The sequence below is a fragment of the Thermobia domestica genome, chromosome 3, assembly GCF_964235325.1.
Source record: "Thermobia domestica chromosome 3, izTheDome1.hap1.1, whole genome shotgun sequence".
In the NCBI taxonomy this organism is placed as follows: domain Eukaryota; kingdom Metazoa; phylum Arthropoda; class Insecta; order Zygentoma; family Lepismatidae; genus Thermobia; species Thermobia domestica.
Window position 1 is genome coordinate 351,494,572 of NC_137456.1, and position 23,021 is coordinate 351,517,592.

At 35.4% G+C, this 23,021-nt stretch overlaps 2 protein-coding genes across 3 annotated transcripts in view; one reads left to right on the forward strand and one right to left on the reverse strand.

Annotated features, from left to right (window-relative positions):
* LOC145681301 (fibroblast growth factor 1-like) overlaps nt 1-8,215 on the forward strand; it is a 68,872-nt gene extending 60,657 nt beyond the window's left edge. Inside the window, exon 4 of the mRNA XM_081752953.1 lies at nt 397-8,215. Within this exon, the coding sequence (XP_081609079.1) occupies nt 397-612 (216 nt within the window). The 3' untranslated portion in view covers nt 613-8,215. The remainder of the gene's footprint in view (nt 1-396) is intronic.
* LOC145681304 (short coiled-coil protein homolog) overlaps nt 1-23,021 on the reverse strand; it is a 337,128-nt gene that overhangs the window by 210,491 nt on the left and 103,616 nt on the right. The gene's annotated exons all lie outside the window — the stretch shown is intronic.

Consider the following 23,021-nt stretch of genomic DNA (forward strand, 5'->3'; position numbering starts at 1 on the left):
TGAACAAAAAATATCGTCTTGCATGAAATACTGAAGCTTCCCGGATATTGGGAATTGGTCATTAAGAAGCATGAATATTACATTAAAGGCTTGTAAAGAGATGCTATAAAAAATTAAACAAGTAAGTAAAAGAAGTGTGCATTTTATCGAACGACCCTCGTATTTGAGAAAGCAATCATTAAAAGCAAATCATCAAAATTACTATTCGTTTCAGTTGGCACAGGTATCAATAAAACCATACTGCCGTTAAATACAGTTAGAAGAAATACAGTATATATCGTAAGTTTGTTTGGAATACTAGGTACGTTAAAGAATACATATTTCCAATCTAAAATAAAATGTTACTCAGTTTATTGTTAAGTATTTTAAAATACCATTTTTTCTCTCTTCTTCCAGGAAGACGAAAGCGAAGAAGGTACTGTGTTTGTGGAGGGTGTTTTGGGGGATTACAACACTTATCTGTCACGGAAATACGCCCACGCAGGTTGGTACGTCGCCATCAAGAAATCAGGGAAGATAAAAGCTGGGCGTAAGACGTTCTGGCCGTGGAGACAAAAAGCCATTCAGTTCCTGCCTCGGAGAGTTCAACCCGGAAACGAACCACCAAACTAAAAGGAAAGAAAACTTAAAATCTCATACTATTACATCCAGTTTTTATTATATAGCCTCTCACGCGATTCCTGTGAGTGAAACACAATGCGTCACGTTGGCATGAAAATAAATATAATATTGTTTTCGTTCAGTTCATAGCAGCAGAGACAAGTGAAAGCATTGTCTTGTCACCTTCAAACAGCATGAAGAATGGAAAAAACAATGAAGTGAACGCGTATGTGCAATTTTCACATTCGTTTAATAAAAAACCTGCTTTCCTGACCTTGATATCATCGAAGAAGTTCTGATTCTGTTAGTTGAAAACACAAGTAAAAGCCTACATCCACATATTCACATATACTGAAAGAATTTCACAATGACAACTTTTCGATTAAAAACATCACGTAATGAAAAAAAAAAAATTATTATATTAAGTATCTCAAATCATATTACATATGATATATTGATGTATTTCTTGCTTATGACTATATTCCAACACTTAGCATACATTATTTCAGCATATAAGATACTAAAATTCGATTAATTTACTCTAATTTTCAGTTTTTAAAGTATATATATACTAATAAACCAGTAGCGGAGCCCGCAGTTTGCTCGTAGTGCAAGGATAAATTCTGAGAACTCATTAATTTGAATTTATTACATAGCTATATTTAATGATTTAAAAAATGGCATTATGTCGTGTTAGCTATTTTATTTTACTTATAAATAATAATACTACAGTTTTAAATTTTGTTCATGTAATTTTGGTGAAAAATTTACAAGTTAAAAGTTAGGTTTACATATATTAAATGACGGAATTTATTTGGAACTACGTTATTTTCTATTAAAACTATAGTAGTTTCATATCGCGGAAGGTAAAGTCAATCTTCAGAAAATGTACTCCGCCTTTTGTCAATATTTTTTAAGGTGAAGAATGTAGTGATGGGCACTATAGAATTATTCAGCATTTGCGTTATCGAATACATGCAGTAATCCTAGTAAACCATCGAATAGGTAATATATATCTTTAATGCTAAACTCCTCGTCTGTTCCTTTATGGGTTCAGAATTGACTGCTTTTATTCCAAACAGTAAGGTCTATCGACAGTTATCCTATTTTAGGGCTTCTGTTCACTGAGAAAAAAACATATTTGGTGAACATAAAATCGTAGGTTACACGTATAAATCATGTAGTTTCTGAACTTAACGTACAACCGTATGTAATATCGTGCAGCAAACATATAGCCGAAAATGTTTATTTTATATGTACTTTGCGTATAAGTGTTCCAAATAAATGTACTTTTCATACGAAAGAAAGAACTATATAGGCGGTCGGATGTCACATACAGAGGACGTATATAACATATAACCGGAAAATGTAAGCATGTATGTAGCCCACGCAAATATGCTAGTTGTCGGCCGGGACAAGAAGAACTCGCCTTAGCGACCCCCTAGCGAATCAAACCAAAACGCTTCCCCAAATATTTGCCCAATTTTGTGCCCTCCCAATACAGCGCCCGGGGCACAAGCCCTGTTAGCCCACCCTAGTCACCCTAGTCCTTGTATGTCCGTATGTATAACGTACGCTTCGTACATATTTCCGTAGCAAACATATGGATTCCGTATATTTAAACAATATACCTACCGCTGTCCGGATAGCGAATTTTTCTCAATATACTTTAGTATTGGACTTTATTTAGAATTAGAAACTAGGAATGTTATTGTGTCTTCTTTGTGGCCTCACAGAATGAATTATCGAATAGAAAACTGACATCAATATGGTCTATTCCTGAAAACTATACAACGAATTTCAGCTTCCTGAAAGAATATGCATTGTCAGACTTTTGGATAATCCTATCGGAAGTAGGAAAGCAGGTAGAACTAATATTTCTGAAGAAACTATCGATAGTCCACCTCTATCAAATAATTATTCCACCGAGAATACATTCGATAATGCTCATCACAAAAAGATACAAGAATTAGCGTACATTTTTTTTTTTTAATCAACAGCTATTTGCAGGTCTTATGATATAAGACAGAAAAGGTCTTGAAGGCAATGATTGGCCATTCAAAATCATTTTGGGTAGTAGATACACCCTACATTAGCAAATTATTTGGCAACTTTATAACCCAATTTTTTATTGGATGATATTCAAAGCAAATTTCAATCTCACAATTATAAATAAATAAATGGACTAATTAATTAACAAAATAACAGACAGTGTTTAAAAGAGAAGTAGAATTTCTCTCCGAGGACACTACAAGCTAAGAAACCTGATTCGATGCTTAGATACCTAAATTCTGAGTTTTCTGTTAAATTACAAATGTAAATAACGATATTTCGAAATTATATACTGTATTAGGTATTTATTGTTTATAAAGCGTGACTAGATCAGCATATTAGATACGAAATCGAAGAACATAATGGATAATCAACAAATTATTAATTGATATACGTATGAAATATGTTCTCAAGTACTATATTAAAAATTCTATGTTCTGAAAATAATTCTTAGACTGGTCCTGAATTTAAAGCTCCGCCACTGGTTAAAATGCTTCAAATTATAAAACAAATTACTTGTTAGGATGAGGATATGCCAGTATCAGTACATAACTGAAAGAAGTCATACTTGAATAGCTAAAAATCATAACGGCATGCGTAACATTTTGGTGGAAGTTCAAACAAGTTCATAAATGACAACTACACAACAAAGCTCATGTGGTAAGAGATTTTAGGCAGAATCATGTTATTTGCCAGGCATATAGCTGTTTATAATCTCATTTTTCTTAAGAAATGTATGGAATCAGCCGACTTTAAACTCGTTTTTCTTGGAAATGCAATTTATGCACTAATACCTTATGATTTCACCCATTCAATAATAATTGGGCCGATTTCCGTAAGACAATTTGCAAATGTGATTCAATAGTGTTTTCATCATCCTAGTCCTCAGATAAGGGAAGATCTTATAAACATTTTCTTCATTATTTTTACGATACATTAATAATTGTTTTTACTCATATAAAATGTTTGTTATGAAACATCGACATCGTTTCAATATACAGATAACAATAGCAGTATTTTGAAACAGCATTAATAATGTATAAATGTCGCTTATCAGTGTCTATATTATCAGGCTAGCGTTAAGTGTTTTGACGTTTGTTCCATAACGCTCTCACATCAGGTGGATTCCGTGCTAGCCTGTATGTGTCGGACCTCAGCATTTATTTATTTGCATTTTAAAGAGATATTTTAAAGTGTTTGTTGAATATATATAGTATTTTTAAGATGCGAGTCAAAAGCTTTAATAATATTAGTACTATATTAGTTAATATATTATGTAAAATATTTCAAGGGAATACGAGTATTTTAAAACTTAACAGTATTTTTAAAATAATATTATTAGTGTCAGGGACGGACTGGCCCAGTTTGCTAACCTGCAAATGAGGGTGGGCCCATCCAATTTTAGATAGAGATTAGCCCCATTAAACCTCACGGACTATACTAGCACGAAAAAACAAATCTAGCTAACTTATGTATATCCCACTAACTTACTTGTATCTGCATACAAAAACAAATAAATAAAATAAAAATTAATTTTCAAAACAACCTTTTCTTGTTCATGTTTATCAATATCAAAATATTCTATTGACAATCGTGGCCTCGAATATTACGGGCCCTCGGACATTAGTAACTAACTAACTAATTCTATGACCTATGGAACCTGGAGGTTCAATGCCGCGTTCACAAAAGCTCTTCATTGACTTCTATCCTTAGCTAACTGCATCCAGTTTCTATTTTGTACTCCTATTTCTACGAGATCCACCTTAATATTGTCCTCCCATCTGCGTCTAGTTTCTAATGGTTGTTTTCCAACTGAATTTCTAGTCAAAACTTTGAAAACGTTTCTACTTTCTTCCATTCTGGCTACATGACCTGCCCAAATGATAACCCTAACAATAATTGGTAAACGATATAAACTATGCAGTCTCTCGAATAGTAGTGAACTTTTTGGGAACTTGTATAATTAATCTTTCGCGTATCTGATACTCTTTGTAGGTAAGAATACTGAAGCGCACTCATTTTAGGGAGGAACAATGAAAAAAGAAAAGAAACGTTAGGCGAGCTAATGTAGTTTATTAAAAACAACAGTGGTATAAGCAGCAGCGTCATTTCAGACTTCGCTTGAAGGGGGGGGGGGGCAAAAGCACCACACACATAAGACTTTCTGGTTTTGTACTAGTATGTTAGTAGACAATCGATTAAAGTATATATATTCCTCAAACTCTTGGGGGGGGCAATTGCCCCCTCCTGCCCTCCCTAAATGACGCCCCTGGGTATAAGTGGAATTAGTTGTCATCTGTTAAAAAAAAGAGGACATTCCCCCTTTTTTTAAAAAAAAAATCACCGGCCCACATCACTTTTAGGGACTCCAAAAAATGTCATGTCCGATTAAAAGAGTGCGTCTAGAGCTTTATTCTTTTCATTCGTCAGATTAGGAATCAAGTTGCGGGCCGGATGGGAGTTTTCACTGAGGGTGACGCCTGTCCAGCAGGCTGTAGTTTGCCCACTATTAGGTTAGAAACCCTGACAGTTGACAAAACATAACAATCTCAAATATATTTTTAAAGTATTAGACTATTAGTACAGTGTGGGCTCTTAGTTTAGTCTAACAGGGTGGGCCCTATGGTTGCCAGTTTGCCCCTGATTAGTGTAAATGAAGTCCGGACCCAGAGAAAATTCAACTTGGAACACTAAATTCAGCCATCTGTTTATCTCTTTTTTGCACCAAATATTTACTAGAGGCTGTTTTTACATAGTCTCTATTCTATGCGTATAAGCCACTAACTTTCTCACCGCTACAGAAACTAAATATAACTCACTGTTCCGGACTCCATTTACACAATTTGTAGTCCTAAGAATGTTATTCGTTAAAAGTTCCTAAGATTAAATTTAAAACAAAATATGCCTGTAGTTCTTAACATTTAGCTATAGCTCATTTGTAATTTTAGTCACTAATGCAATAAATTAAGTTGAATTAGTATTTAAATTGTGTTTTATTTAGTCAGTAGATATTGTTGTCTTTAATAAGAGATAACCATAGACCTAATTGGTTATTGTATCATACTTTATCATTATAATATACAAGTGTTGTTTAGCTTAATGTTCGTCAGATTGCTGTATTATTTATTGATAAAAGTTAAGAGATCCAGTGGAGAAAGGCAGTTACTTCAGTAGGATTTCCAGTGTTGCCAATTATAGTTTGGAGAATGAACTAAAACTACGAAAACATTAGATTTTCATTTTCAAAAAATGTAAAATTAACCCTTTTGGGATTTCCACTTTTTGAGGTAAAGTTTAAACTTGCTTACAGCTACTGCTTCCTTACTATTTATCGAAGATCATGTTTCATACCTATTTCTTTGTCAGAATAAAGCACCTTTTCCAACGGTACCAGTTAGTTGTCCGTATTATACACCAGAAACGGAAAAATCGAGAAAATACGGATTTTTTCTACATAAAAAAATCACCCCCTCGGAACAGTTGCGCCCCTCTGGCCCGGTAGGTATATCGTAGGTATATCAAAAAAAAAAACTTAGAAATACTCAAAGGTGCACACAATCCATATGTAAAATTTCAATCTGATATCTTGAAAATTAAGGGCGGGAAACATTTTTGGAATGTGCCTTAAGAAAAAAAATGTCACGCCCCTCCGCCAAGTTGACCATCCGGTTCCAAAACGCATCTGGGATGTACTTTGGTTCATACTTGACTTCACCAATAATAATAATAATAATAATAATAATAATAATAATAACCGGGTTCATATCGCGTTATATGAGCTTAATAAGCGTTTAAACACAACAATATTCCATGGTATAGATTCGTACCAAAACTTCCAAAAGTTTTAAACTAGTTATGTACACACACACAATTAAGCTCATCGGCAAAAATAGACATGTAACCAAAACTTAAATTAAAATTACTATTCTGCTCTCGATTGTCTTGAAATCTTTTTCGTTTTTGATAACAATTGGCATGTGATAGTAGTGATGAGTTTCCTCATTTGCTAGTGGATTTTTTCTTAATTCACACAATTTCGTTGCGCTCCTGCTTAAAATTGTACAAATTCACTATCGGCAGCAGCAGTGATGACGCTAGAGGGGCATGAGGGCGTCCCTTGTATCATCCCCCACCACCGACTATTCCCTAGACATGTTGTATTGTAATGTACGTTAACTACATAGAACTAATATTGTCGTATACAGCAAAATAGCTAGCCCCCCCCCAAAAAAAATCTCTGCTGCTTCACTTGATCCGCGAAAAAGTTACAACTGGCGTCATCACTGGACGGCAGCAGTGAAGCACAAAGGAAACAACAGGGCAACAATTTCATTGCCTTGAAAATTATGGAAAAATTGCTGTAACGTTTTGATAGAAGAAATAGAAAGAAAAAAGTGAAAATCTGAAACGAAGATTAGAAAACCAATTAAGTAAAGAAAGAAGAAGAAAAAGATAGATAACACATTTTCAAGGATGTTATAAAATAGAGGATCTGCCCATATGTATCTTCATCCTATTAAATCAGTGAAGCCAAAAAACAACCGAGCATCGGCACGTCTGATTGGCTACTCTCGTTTCCGCCATCGTCCGATTGGCTATTTTCGTTTCCGCCATGATTGTTGGCTCAAAACATTGCAATCTTATTGCGTGGATTGGGCAGAGTAGGAGTGGCGAAACTGTGACGTATGGCTTCAAGATTTTGTTGTAAGGGCAGATCCTCTATTTTATAACATCCTTGCACATGTTTTTGTTTGTATTTTTACCAAAGTTCCTTTGCACCAAACTATGGAACTATCTGCAATGACAGTGGCGTATTTAGGGGGGCTTCCGGGCTTAAGCCCCCTCGAAATCTTACTAGAATAAAGGATATGAAATATCTTGCAGAATTTTCACATTTTAAGGCAAAGCCCCCCCCCCCCGCGAAAGTTAGCAAAGCCCCCGAAACAAAATCATAAATACGCCACTTTCCAATGATATAGGATTAATGGATAAAATATTACTATTGAAATGAGACGAAGCTAAAAACAGTGCGCGGAGAGACATGAAATGAAAAAAAATATATATTGATCTATAAGTGCTCTATCAGTATATCAACTGATTCCTGTTGTCAGTGCATTAATTAGACGGTAAATATTTTCACGATATACAGCAGATGCGGAAACAAAATATGTTTCGGCCAAATGAGTTCTCAAAGCTTCAGATTTGTGCTATGGCGCTAAATACTGAAAGTTTAAGTTGAACACATAAGCAAAACTTTAAATCTGGTTCGAAAAACATTTGAAAATGCCAAGAATTTCCTTTGACTGTCTGTTTATACTGTTATTTGGTTGTGTATTAAATAGACACATAAAACAGTGTATGGAATTCATGAAATTTTGCAATGCCTACCACTGGGACCAATAAAATAAATGCTCAGAAGTTTGTTAAAATAAAATTGTAACTGGATACAATTCTAACACAAATCGTTTTCAATAGAATTGATATGTATTTTAATGTTTAAGCCAATGAGAGGAGATCTTGTAAATTATTGTCTTAAGACGCAGAATGCAACAATAAATTTGTTTCCGTGAAGTGTAAATTTATAGAAATTATTTATTGAACTAATTGCTAATATATAAGGGTACCCAGTGGCGTACTTACGATTTTGTTTCGGGGGTGCTTTGGTAACTCTATTCCTGGAAATGTGAAAATTTTGCAAGATATTTCATTTACTTATATATAGTAAATAAATAAAATTTCGGGAGGGGCTTAAGCCTAAATACGCCACTGAGGGTACCCTGCTTAATAGAAACAGGAAAATCTAATTGGTTAGATGAATGGAGTCAGTGAGTGGGAAAAGAACATTCCAGAACATCATATTATTAGAAAACGAGAAATAAAACCGCCTACTGGAAATATCATTGCTTATACAAGACCATTTGTATGGGAGATATGTAATGTATGTTAAGACCTTTCATTTACCAAAATATCAAAAGGTTGCGTAATGAGATTTAATATTCAGTTATACAGATATTGCTATCGTGGAATGTTCTCTTTTACTTTTATCAATTATTACACTCTTTGTACCAAGCAATTCAATTCATCCTCGTATCTTAATTCGAAAATAAAAATGATAAGAAATCTTACAGTTTAACGTCCCACTTATATGTTCTTTAAGTTAAGGGAGATGATGATTAAGGAAAGTGAATGATGATGGAAGAATGCAATAGGTTTCGCCATTCAAATTAAAAACAAAACGACTGCAATGTCCGTCAACCTGTTATGCGTACCTTCTCCATTGGTTGCCTAACACAAGGATATCAACCTTAGCAATGCCCTAGAGCAGGGTTTCTCAACCTGTGGTACGCCAGCCGCTATCGCTGATACATACGACTTCATGTGGTATAATTGATATGTTTTGATGGTACGGTTTGAAAAAAAAAGTTTAAGAACGTCTACCCTAGACAAGTTAAGGGGTTCATACACTTAACTGGGCAGTTTATCCTGTATGATGTCGTAATTGAACAATAAATTGTGCGAACTACACAGTTTACACAGATGTTCACGCAGTTATATGGACTGAGCGACCGGACTGCCTTTACAACGATAAACTATATAGTTAACTGAGGTTGACACTGTGTTTATCCGCCAAAACGCCCATCTGACGGGAGGTGGAATCAAACCAGGAACCTCACATATCAGACGTGAGTGCCCTTCTACTGAGTCACGGCAGTCTGAGTCACTGAATTTTGTGCAATAGTAATTTCAATTGAAATATTGATAAAAGTAATGCATGGTGACGAAAGATCACTGACCAAGGATCATGATTACGTATCACTATTTTCAACAATATTAGATGACCTGTGTGCCCGCATCATAGCAGGCATTCCTCATATTCACCGCAACGTGCTACAAAAGATTTGGCAGAAGATAAAACTATCGGCTTGATGTGTGCCATGTTACGTTAGGTGCACTGATAGGGTTGCCAACTGGCCGGTTTTTGACCGGTCTGGCCGGAAATATTGCTGTTATTTTGATTAAAACCGGTGACCGGACAAACTTCTTTCCAGTCCCTTTATAACCGTTTTTTTTTTCAAATTTGTATCTAGTTCGAAACAATTTTTTTAAGAAGTAACTTTCATTCTGTAAACCCAAAACTGTCATCTTTCACTATCATCTGTTCAGATAATTTTAAAGAGAGGGCAAGAACTATATCAGGAAAATTTTGAAATTAACTTGTAAGGAATTTTACACATTTATTAAGAGTGAAAAATGACTTCTTAAACCAATTTCCAGTAGTTGAAAAAAGAATAAATTTCATTTTCCAAATCCAAAATTGTTACGTAAGGACGTGTATACTTTTCTTCATCTGTTTCGATAATTTTAAAGAACTGGCAGTTACTGGTAAATGCAGTAAAATGATCAATGTCGATTTCAGTTTCTCATTTATAGAACAGTGTACCTATTAAGCTTATTACTGAATGTACTAACGATATGCAGAACACAGGTGCTAATGTACTTTTGTTCACGATAATATATTTTCTTCCCATGAATGGATCCGAATAGAGATACTTCACACTTAGACCTATATCATAGCGGATTTTGATGGGGTGCCGTTTTTTTTTTTTTAATTTTCCAGAGTTGGCAGCCCTAGGTGCACACATAGGACACTTGTAATATGTTTGAAGAAACTTTGATAGTGTATCTTTGTTAGCACATGTTTCACAATAACATATGCTTATTAGATTTCAAAGAATACATTTCAGAAATTGGGTCCATCATTTTGACTTACCCTATATAATAAAAATCACATAAATGGGAGGGAATTGAAAATCAACTAAATAAATTAAGCCTACCTCAAAAGTTATATGTGCGTACGTTTTTAAACTACGTCAATGATTTAAAAAGTAATATCAACATTATTCGTATTATTCGTCATTCTTACGTGTTAGTGGAGGTCCTACCAGATTGTAGGAGTGGGGTTGAACTACCTTCAAGCAGGGGCGGATCCAGGACCGACTTCTGGGGGGGCGGTGTGTTGTCATACTGCTACTTTTAAGGGCTCCAAATTTTGGGATGGGTTTTATTTATATATTTATAAAAAATAAGAAAGTTTCCTCTTCTGGGGGGCGCGATCGCCCCCCCCTGGATCCGCCCCTGCCTTCAAGTCCCCTTTAAATCGAAATCAGCTCTTATACTTTAAGAATACTATAGGACAGAAAATGCATTTATTTATTTTGCAAGGTTTGCTGAAGAATAAACTGAAACACTGAGTAACATTCAAAGAACAAGCTTCTTGTACAGGAACTACTATCTCAGTTGTCCTATCTTAATAACCATTATAAAAAGTGTAATCAGTGTAAGCCCTTTTGAAGTTCTGTTGTCACTCTTAATCCCCGCCTGACAGTCTGGATCACTTCCAACATTCAACAGAAGCCTTTGAACCTTCCAACGCAGTTGAAGGACACAACGATTTGTTTCGGGAGACTGTTTGTGGTCTTGGTCGCCTAATTTTGTGGCTATTTTAAGTCTTTGTGGTGGGAGCACTTAAAGAGAAAGGAAGAAAAAAGATCAAACAGAACTCACTTCCTCAAAGAAGCGCTGGGCAACAACAAGACTGGTCTCAGAGATGTGGGACGTTCAGTGCACAAGGGGATCAACTCAAATCATCAGACTTCTGAGAAGAAGATTCATCGTTTGCCGCTTAATTGTATGGAAAAGTTGACACTGCTTTTAACACTATAACGGTTATTAATTATAGCTGGACATGGACCTTTTAAGCTCTGAAAGGGCTTCAGATAGTAATCGTAATGATGAAATATGAAGAAATGAAGTCTTTAAGTTTTACGTCCCACGGTTATGTCGGTTAGGCTAAAGGAGGCGGTGATGATGAGTGATGAATGAAATGGTGGAATGAAGAAAGTGGGAGGAAACGGCAGAACCCCGAGGAAACCCACGCACACGGTGTTTGTCCACCACAAAGTTCATTTGGTGGGGACTGGGATCGAACCCGGAACCCGAAGCACCGGCGGTGAACGCTCTACCACTGAGCCACCGCGGCCCATGATGAAATATGTCTATAAAGACCAGAAGTAGATTTGATTCTGTTGTGCATTGAATGCGCCATTTGTTTAGAAAGGTATTCTAATAGTCAACAATCTACACAGCATAAATATTTTTTTTTATTATATTCTATATTCTATTATGCTTAATGGTATATTTCAAATAAAATTACTAATCCAGAAATTGCTTTATTGAGATTCAAAAAAGTTATTAACCAATTCATAAGAAACTAATTCTATGATAATGTCATTGGGTGGGACGGTGGCCCAATTGTAGAGAGCTTACTTCTGGCGCGTGGGATCCCTGGTTCGATTCCCTTACAAGTAACTTTGTGGTGGACAACATCGTCTTCATGGGTTTTCTCAGAGTATTCTCGTTTCCTTCCACTTTCTCATTCCACCAATTCTTCCATCATCATTCACTTGCTTTAATCATCATCTCCCTTAGCCTAAAGGGCATAATCGTTGGACGTTAAACTCAAAGATTTTATCTTATTTTATTTATAAATGAATCGATAGATATTGAGCTGAATAAAACTTGAAAAGAAATTCTCATGAGTAATTTTCGAGAAAATTCAGAAAAAAAATATGTCGGTAAAAAGTATATCATTGGTTCCCAATAATATTCGATAGATTAACTATTACCCCGCTGGAATAGATCGTTTATTTATTTATTTATTGTTGTTTCTCGTTTTTCTAATGGTCACACCCATTGGCTACTCACAACAAGAACATACTACCGTAATATTGAATAGTCTGTACAATGTTATAGTGAGTTTCGAGTCTAGTGTGAATGTAAATGAACTATGTTGGAGAAGAATGTAATGGTGAATAGTCTGTGAAGAAAGTTAGTGAATAGTCTGTGGTGTGGAGTTTCAAACGTAACGGGAGAGAAGTCAGTTGGCGAGCAGAAGTTGCCGGAAGACCAGTGTGCTTTTCACAAGAAATACAAGGAAAAGGACCAGAATAATAATATTTATTAACATGAGGATACTAATTAGATCCTTGAGATGATTAGAAGTGTTGTGTGCATGTATTTGTATCAGTAAATAAAGATTAGTCTGATCTTCGGAAGGTAGTTAGTTGTTTTAATTTATTTTTAAGTTTATGAGTGCCTCTGTAATATGGCTCAAAGAAAATATGAGTATATGTTAGTGCTAACAAATGTAATATTGAAAACATTGGAGCATCAGTATTTTTTGAGATTTTCCTTTACAAGTAAGGTGAGCCAAACTCTTTAATAACTAGACTTGTACCTTTTCCATTGATTGATTGATTGATTTGATTTGATTTTAACGTCCCTTTCAGCAACGAGGCTATATGAAACAGGACCTACTAATTATGGTGGATTCCGCATCACATGAGCTCCCGCCGGGAATAGAACTCCAGTCTTCCACGCCAAAGGCGCGTACACCAACCACTTAGCCAGAAGGAAGCTCTATTTTTTTTCATTATTATAATATTCTTTAAAATATATACACATCAAAACTGAAGTCCCGAAGACACCACTGGATGAGAATAGTAATTTATAGTAAGTTGTATGAACACTAATTTGTGACAACTTCCGAAGATGTGCCACTCTTTAATGGATGTAACTTCTGTATCCAAGGCTGCTCCTACACAATTTGCTCCCGTACAATGGCATTATTTGCCAACTTCCTTTCTCCAGAAAGAACAAGTTCTAACTATATGGGACAACAGAGGTGGGAAAAAGCACTCGTATTCAGAAAGGCCTTGTCTGATTTTTTCTTTAAATAATAATCTATTATATTAGTGAAAGATAAAGCAAGCACATCTCAAGAGGAAAGATGGCAATCATTTCTATAGAATTCAACATCGAGCTTTAATCTCAATATATCAGTTTGCAAGTGCAACTAGATCTTTTATCTCTATATTTCTTGATTTTCCTTTTACATCTGTTAATTTAAAAAAAGAAAAAAAAACTTGTCTCTCTTCAATGATAAGGAACTTGTTTGCTGTGATAACTAACTAAATGAAACAGGTATTCGCTAATGTTCGACAATTGAGTTCTTGTATTTGACAACAATCAAGCAATTCATGCTTGGATTTGTTTGATCATTTGCTTTAGCACTGTCCATCTGGCCTTAAACTAATGCAACCTAAACATTATTTATGAATGTAGTTTTCAAATAGAAGATTAGCTTAGTAAATTTAACTACCATCATGATGACATCTGTTTCCAACAAGAATCTTTTATTTTAAATAATATAATTATGATATATTTTGGCGTCCCGTATAAATGTACGTGTTGCATGTATGGTAGAGCCAGTCTTGTCTGTAGCCTTTCTTTCCCACCGTTTTGTTACTTCTAGTGAAGGGTCACGTATTGGTCCGAAGTACACGGGGATAAAAAAAAAATAGTTAAAACGAATGGTAAGCACAAGTATATATGTTTTGAATAAAACCTCAGGAAAAATAGCAAAGATTAACAAAAACAAACGTATGGATCCACACTGATATAGCGCAACTCCTACATGTCCCAATTGCTATCCCGGCATATTCACATTTATAGTATAAACTTTAAGGATAATTGAAAAATCTACAAAATTTCCTTCGGACTTTGATGAGATTGTTCTGGCACGGGAGAATGTTTGGATATTGGAAAGTAGTCCTGTGGTTATCCCGTTAAAAGCTCAGAGATGTTGCACAACCCCGGAAAAATTTTCCGTTTTTGGGACATAAGCGGACAACTTGATGTTCACAAGATATCCAAGAAATGTCACTGCCAAAATTGGGACTTCCGTGAAGATACTGATAACCTGGGACCAACATGCTGTGTCCCGCTGACCGCGGGTTGGATTACACTACTATAAGCAATACTGTAGATTTACAAAATATCTATACTTTTCTTAACGCACTTTTTGTTATCTGCGAGCTGTTACCAAAAATCATTTATTAACTTGTGAAAATGGCTTTCGGAGAACAGCAATAATATATTCTTTATTCAGTGCGAGCATTTATTTTGAAACACTGTTCCACATAACTGCATTCGTGGACTCTTTCCGAAAATGGCTATAGTTGAAAGCTCACCGGATTTAATGCAGTTTGACGTCATCCTGTGAGAGTTTTGCTTTTATTTCGTGACTGGACAGACAGGCCTTTCGCAGTTCATTTACTTTCAACGCCCGCTCAACTCAGTGTCTTCACCCACTCCTGTCAGCCGGTCTGTCAAAGGAAATCCATCACAAGATACAGAATAAAACACTTTTTCATAATGTAACATGTTACATATATATAGTTACATTAACTTTCTTCATTTTTAATTTATGAAAAGATGATTAATTAATTTCTTTTTAATTGTAAACACACGTAACAATTTTATCTTAAAATTAGAAATGTTATTGTGAAGGGAACAGGAGAACGCTTACAGTGAGAAAAATCCGTTCTCCGGATAGCGGTATATTGTATATACAAATATACGGAATCTTTATATTTACTACAGGAATCAGTATGGAGCATACGTTATCCACTTGCTACATACGTACCCCCATTTTTTCCGCTTATATGTTACACCATGCTGTTGCAGGATGTCTGGCATCTAACAGTCTTTCTTATATTACATATGTATACGTATGTTACATACGTAATTACATGTTACATGTCCATCTATATGTGACATCCTGACAGCGTATATACAGTTTGTCGTTTGTACGGAAAATACGTTTATTCGAGACACTTATACAGAAAGTACGTTTAAAATATACTTTTCCAGTTGTACGTTTGCTGTATGATAAGTCCAAAAACTACAAGATTTACACATGTAACCTTCGTTTTTACGTACGCTACATACTTTCTTTTTATTTATTTATTTATTTATTTATTGCTCAGCGTAGAAAACCCAAAGACACAATGTTGTCTATCAGAAATTCGCATAGCTTGGGATCGAATGTGGTACCCCTTCATACAAGAGGTAAAAACTTTACCGCTTTACCACCGTGCCTTCACTCACTTCTATGATACTACTACTACTACAATAATAATAATAATAATAATAATAATAATAATAATAATAATAATATTTGAACCACAATTGGTATTTAAAATTCTACAAAGAAGTAATAGATTAAATAGACTACCTTACTAAGCCCTAAATGTGAATTCTTGATGACGTCATTGATTCCAAACCTAATCTAAAGAATAAATTTACATTTGTTTTTACTCTGTAGACTTTTTTCTTTTTTTTTTTGACATTCACAAGGAACGGACATGAATGTGTCATCCGGACATCCGAATCAAACCTAGTTCATTCTATAAACATAACACAGATTTGTTCATGCACAAAAAATAAGTGCCATGAACAACGGAGTAGGTCCCTGGAGCCCATTAACCCTGTTAGTATAAAGAAAATCGTACAATCGCAGTGAAATAGCTATTGCATCAACACTGTTCATTGGAAAGTCATAGTTTATAGTTCATTCTCTTTAGCATGAAACAAGCTTTCCAGAGGTGCTATGTATTGGGGCTCATAACGTACTTGTACAGGGAAAATTGAGAGAACGTCGGGAAAAATCCCTCCCATCAACTTTGGCATCCTCTGGAGTGGCCCAGGGTAGAAGCACGCAATCCAAGTGTATCTCGAAAAATACTACAGGGGATAAGAAACGCGTGTACCAAGTTTTGTTTTGATAGATGCAATAGATATAGCGGGAAAGGTTGTTGAGTTGAGTTGAGTTTGAGTTTAACGTCCCTTTCAGCAGTTAGGCTGTATGAGACGGGACCTATTAATTGACGTGGAATCCGAACCACATGAGCTCCCGCCGGGAAAGGGGAAAGGTTGTATATCAATATGCTCTGTACATACAAAACCGAACCTATGACCTCTCCTATAAAGATAACATAACATTAAAAATATATATAAACACGATACTATTTATCCTAATATCAAGAACGGGGATAATGGAATCTATTCTTGGCACGCTAAATCAATTGCAAATACAGCAATTCGACATACAGTACAAAGTCGAAAATCCGAACTAATTGGGACCACAGGTAGTTCGAATTTTCAAACTGTTCGGATTTTCGAAAATGACCAAGAAAATGCCATTTAGGCTTAAATATACTGTACGGTATGCTCTTTTATTCATATAGTGGTTATACAATACATAGTAATTACAATACCGTACGTAAGGCTACTTACATGTAATATTTGTGAAGAACCTGTTCGTACACTAAATTACACTGTTCTTGAAACTCACACTGAAAACTTAAATTATATAGGCCTAAGGGAAAATAAAAATAAAAATATGTATGACAAAGAACTACATATGAATGAGCTTTCGTAAAAACACTGATTTCACACCACGCCGACGGATAACCCTATTTATTTGTTTATCGCTAGCGCTAAGACAAAATGCAAAAAGCTTCTAGGGACCGCTTTCGGATTTTTGACGTTTCGGATATTTGATGTTTCGGATTTTTGACGTTCGGATTATCGACGTCCTACTGTATCTTAATGTTTTGTTCTGATACCTGTCGACAGACGGACATACCGTTCTGTAATACTTCCGACACTTTTGCATAGCATAGTCTAAGTGGAAGTCGAATAAAACAGTTTGGAAGTCCAACAAAAACTGTGGTTACTGTTCAAAGACAAGCAATTTGAGTATTGATTTTGGGGCATTGTTTGTGTCTGTTTTTGTGTTTATGACTAAACGTACTATTAAAAAAAGTTAACTTGTGTCTATTTTTAAATCTTAATAAAGTAATTAATGATTCAAAATATATGTTACTTAATGCAACATGCAGACGGCTAATTTTCCTCCCATGTGATTATAAATTTCAACTTGTTATCGTGTGTCTGTTACCCAATAACGCCGACCTCTTAAAGCTAACGAGGCCAGCGAACGCAATGTACCATGGTTTCTAAAAATTAACAAACACGCGGGATGAAGTAAGTCTGTGTCTGACTTTGTAGCTCTTTTGGGCTACAGCCAGGCAGGAAATGTTGATAAACAAAGATCTTCTCCTCCCGACCTCCTGTGGAGCACAGTACACAATCCTAGAAGTTCACTTTACTATCAGCTTACGTGTAGGATGAAGGTTTCTCTTTAAATCATAAGAAACTGGAGTTTTTTTTATGCATTTTACCTTGCAACTATGTTATTATACCAGTCCTTACGTAACTATTTACAGAATTATATTGTACGGTAATATCTACATCGTCAACATTACTGATTATTATACTCCAACCCAAGATTCTACTAGTAAATAACCAATGCTTCTCTAAGCAACATTATAGTATTGCCAGAATATAATTACTCAACATGTATGTACAAGCGTGTAATGATCTTGATCATTCATGACTAGCTTGTTTTTAGTAAAAATCTTTCCAAAAATAAATAAATAAATAACCTATTTATAAAATTAAAAGTGGCTATGTTTGCGATCTAATAACCTGACCGATCTCGATCAAATTTTCAACATAGATGATCTTCGGGATGGTTTTTATCAATTCACTTTGACGGTGCACCTTAGGGGAGGGGAGGAGAAGATATTTAAAAATGATCGAAACTGGCCGATAATGGTACCGAACACATAGTTTTACTTTACTGCCCTTTAATCTAGAGCAGTATTCCACAGCCGGTGTGCCCTGGGACGAAGGAAAGTGTGTCGCAAACACTACTTATTATAAGAAGTTGATTGTCGAGTTATTATTATTTCATTTCATATGCTTCGACAGGATTTTATTCTCTGCCGTATTTTATCCTCTGTACAACATTTTCGTCGTTTCTTAAAACAATATGAGAAAACAAGGAACGTTCACGACCACTGCAGTACGTGTCTCGGAAAATGATAGAAATATAGTCGGACTTATTGTCTAGGCCCAGAAACCATACACAATAGCTCAAAGGTTGTTAATGTGCACTTGTAAAGAGATTATCGAACTACTTCTGGGTTCAGAAACTGTAAGTAAATTTCAAAAATTTCCTCTGTCTCTGCTGCTGGCCGAGATAGCCCCTTTTCAACTATATATTTCTGTGAACTGGGCTATTCGACATTGACTGAAACTAGAAGTAACTCAAATCCGTCGATGAAATCAACATCATTTTCTTTATATATGCAACAATTATACATTTGTTTTAATAAACATATTTAAATAAACACCTAACAGCCGAACTCCAATTAAGGAGCCAGGAAGTCTTTTGAGGGGCTGGGCCGCCATTTACTCCCCGTGAGTACTCCCCTGAATAAAGTAAAATAAAATAGACAAATTTGATTTCTTTCTAGTATAGACATTTTCTTTCATTTCTCCAATAAAACATGAAAATAATATGTTAAATCACAGAAAGATTTAAAATAAGTGTGTAGCTAACATATTGAAACCTTACGCAGCTTTCAAATGTATTTATTTATTCATATTTCCGGGAATTACCAGCATATACGGCCTAAAGCTCGTCACGTATGAGGGCTGACGTCTCTCGACGAGTACACTACCGGGAAAGTGGGGAAGGAAGGAAGAGGCATGGGGCCTGCGTGTTAGATACCATCTCCATATTTGCCTGGTGTGAATGAGGAAAACCCAGGAAAAGCCTCAATCAAGATGGGCTGGCCTGGAAAAGATGTAACACTTTCTCGAAGCAGAGTCTCCATTGAGAATCGAAGCCGGGACCACTCGCACCAAAGGCAAAAGCGTTAGCTACTACTCTACGCGGGGCTGTACTTATGTAGGATTAAAGATAAGAGTTCTAGGACGTAAGCGTTTAGAACAGGGATGCAAATAACCACTCGCCCACTCGCCTGGGGCAAGTGGTTCATCGGTGCGGGCGAGTTTTTAATATCACTATTATTTATTTCAAAGATAAGTAAATGATATCTATTCTGGGATGTGGGCTAGTAGTTTTTATCTTGGGCTAGTAAAATTTTGTTGCTTATTTGCATCCCTGGTTTAGAACATGACTGTACAGTAATTGTGTTTTGTTAACGATAAATTACCGCTAACAGAAACCATTTGTGATATGAGATTAATTTGTATGGAGAGAGGGGTTATGATAATCAGCCCCCCTGTCTACGCACCACTGATTTCCAGCATGTGTATTTTTTCACCTTACATCCAGTTTAATTTATTAGCAATGTTCTTAAGAGTTTATTACTATGAATAGAATAAAATATCGTGTTAATTTGCAGAATTCATAGAATGTTCAACGTACAGTATATGCTATGAATACCTTTGTGTGTTCTAAGAATATCGTTTTATTTTCAAAGCAGTCAATCTAGGAAGAACATACGTGCTGTATGAGTTGGTATGATTGTTAATGTAATAATGTATGCTTGGAATTACTCACTCCTGGCTTTACTTCCTGGAATTACTGATCGTTCACAACCACCAACGCTAAAGAGCTCTGTGCAGAGGAAGTTTCAGAGTTATCGCCGTTTCCGGTTCTCCTCTAATAGGCAGAGATTAAAAAAAGAAAAGGAAATAAAGAGTCTGTGACTTGTATGCAAAACAAATGAAGCTTGTGGAAATTGTTTCCTGAGATGATCAAAAACATGACTAAAACAATTACCAATGCGATCCTATTTGTTATAAACCAATCAATAGTAATATGAAACACAACAATGACAGGAAATTTGCAATTCGACATTATTAGTCGAATAATACAAGTTCAAAGATAACATATACCAATAGATATATCTCATCGAGAGGAACAAAATGATATAGATAATGTAAATCCCCTTGCGTAATTTTTGAGGAAAGTTACAAAAAACTATTTTTTGTAAACCTAAAAATTGATGTTGCTACAGAAGGCATGTGCATATTGGAACAGGCTCGGGGTGGATCAATTACAGAAAACTTAGTGGATATGAGACAATGTACAGGGTGTCCGGAATGAGACAGTGAAATTTGATGATAATAATAATAATGTAATAATATACAACTTGTATATCAAATATCACTGTTAGTTTTCTTGGCTTGTAGATATGTTTAACTTACATGTGTTTTCGTGATAATGCAAACTTTAAACATACGAGTATCTGTCTTCTAGATTTTCGTAAATAACTACAAAGATTATCTTAAATCTTCCAAACAAGTATAGATAACGATCACTAAGGTTCATAATTGACTTTTCGAGAACATGCTGGCTCTAATTGATGTATCACACAACTACCTTTCCATTTAAAAAAATAGGGTCTACCACAGATTTTAAAATGGCAGATTTAAAGATGGCGGTGGAGGTTCGTAATCTACTCTGCCCATTCTTCTTTTGCCAATCTGTGAAACTACCACCGTTTGCTTTGTCTATCTTTCACTATTTTCACGATTCAACAGTTTATTTGATGTATTTCAATAACATAACACACCCTTCTCCCACCAACTTTGACCCCTTTCCCTCCGTTTCTTACAGCACTCAGCCGCTATAACTTTGCACATATACATATTTTCACATCCTCTATCAGGCGCACTGTCTCATCCCGTAACTCGATTCATCCATTTGAACGCTTTACTTGTGAGGGAAAAAATCGTATGTGATGGCGTGCGTAAAATCTCATGCTACATTTATAAATCATGTAGTTTTTGGACTTAAGGTACAGCAAACGTATAACTGAAAACGCATGTTTTATAATACTTTTCGTATCAGCGTTCCATCTATACGTACTTTCCGTATGAACAATATAGGCGGTCAGGATCTCACATACAAGTGGACGTATATAACATATAATTGACGAAGCTAACATACGTACATATATGTATGTAATATAAGGAAGACTGATAGATATCAGACATCCTGCAACGGCATGATGTAAAATCTAAGGGCAGTGCCTATGTAGCATACGGATAACATATCCTCCGTAATGATTTCTGTAGTAAGCAAGAGGATTCCGTATATTTGTACAATATACCAGTGGTGCCCACCCCCCCTCATGTTCATGACGCACCCCCCTCAATTGTCTATCCGTAGGTGTTCTTCCATGAAAAAAAATCTTTTCGATTAATTTTTACACCCCCTCAGACATATTTATATAGATTTTTACCCCCCCCCCAAATATTTCAATGACGCAGTTTGCGTCATAGCCCCCCCCTTGTGGGCACCCCTGAATATACCGCTGTCCGGAGAACAAATTTTTCTCAGTGCACTCACCGCCGTATCATGAGCTTTGTAGAATAGTGGCCGACACGTCTTACATTCACGTGACTCCCCAGTTTGTCTCACGACGCTGGGTGGACGCTGCAAATTGGAAAGCACACTCCTTGATAAAATCCACGAAGAATGATCTTTTCCCCACGCCGGTGTTGATCATACTACGGATGAAATACCCTTATTAAATACAGGGCGGTCTAAAAGCAAGTATACAGTACCGTACCGATCAGCGCATAGCATTTTATATAATTTCTTATTGTTATCCATCATGTAGATTTAGTTTCTTTACCATTTGCTGTTAATGTCTTTTTTACTTATATATTAAACTTGGAACAGCCGAAGCAAATAAACCTATACTTGATCAATGCAGGGTTGTATACCTACTTTTGGGCCACCCTGTATAGTGTTGGTGACGAAACAATAAGGAAACTTATTAGTTTCTACATAGAACACCGCATGTACATATTTAAAAATCTCTCACTGATTACACTAACAACGTATAAGTAAACCTCTAGTGTTTGTTTTTAACAAATTAGTTATCACGATTTAGTGAAAGTTGATTTTTCAATTTAATTGATAATATTGTGGTAATCGTGACAACTCCAACTGTCATTTATACAATATGTATTTGATGATAATGTTACTGTTGGTCCTTGAGCATTCACAATTACGGCTACGTATATTTGCTAATGACGCAATTCAATGTTGGTAGCTTATCTTATCTTGTATCGGAACTAATTTTAATTAAGATTGCGTAGATTTCACAGCTGTAAATGTAAATTAACATAACGTAAAAATAGCAACAGAGAACTTCACGATACATATCGTATGGTCTCATTGATAAATGAAGACCAAAGTTGTCATTAAAAAATATTTCATTTCTGTATAGTCTTAAAACTAACGTCACGTTTTTGTCTCTTGGCAGAGAAAGTTCTATTTCAATCGAGTTTCTATTGACAAAAGGATTTTGCTTTTGAAAACTTTTATTGCGGATATATAATAGCTATATCAGCGTATATATATATATATATATATATATATATATATATATATATATATATATATATATATATATAATCTTTAAGAGAAAACCTTAAAACGAGTGATAACAAATTACAAGGACAAATTTGTTGATGTTTTTCTGTTTTTTTAGGATTTAGGATTTATCATATATTTCTTTGCTTCCGGCATGGATGGCCATTTAGTCCGTTACGTATGAGAGATGACG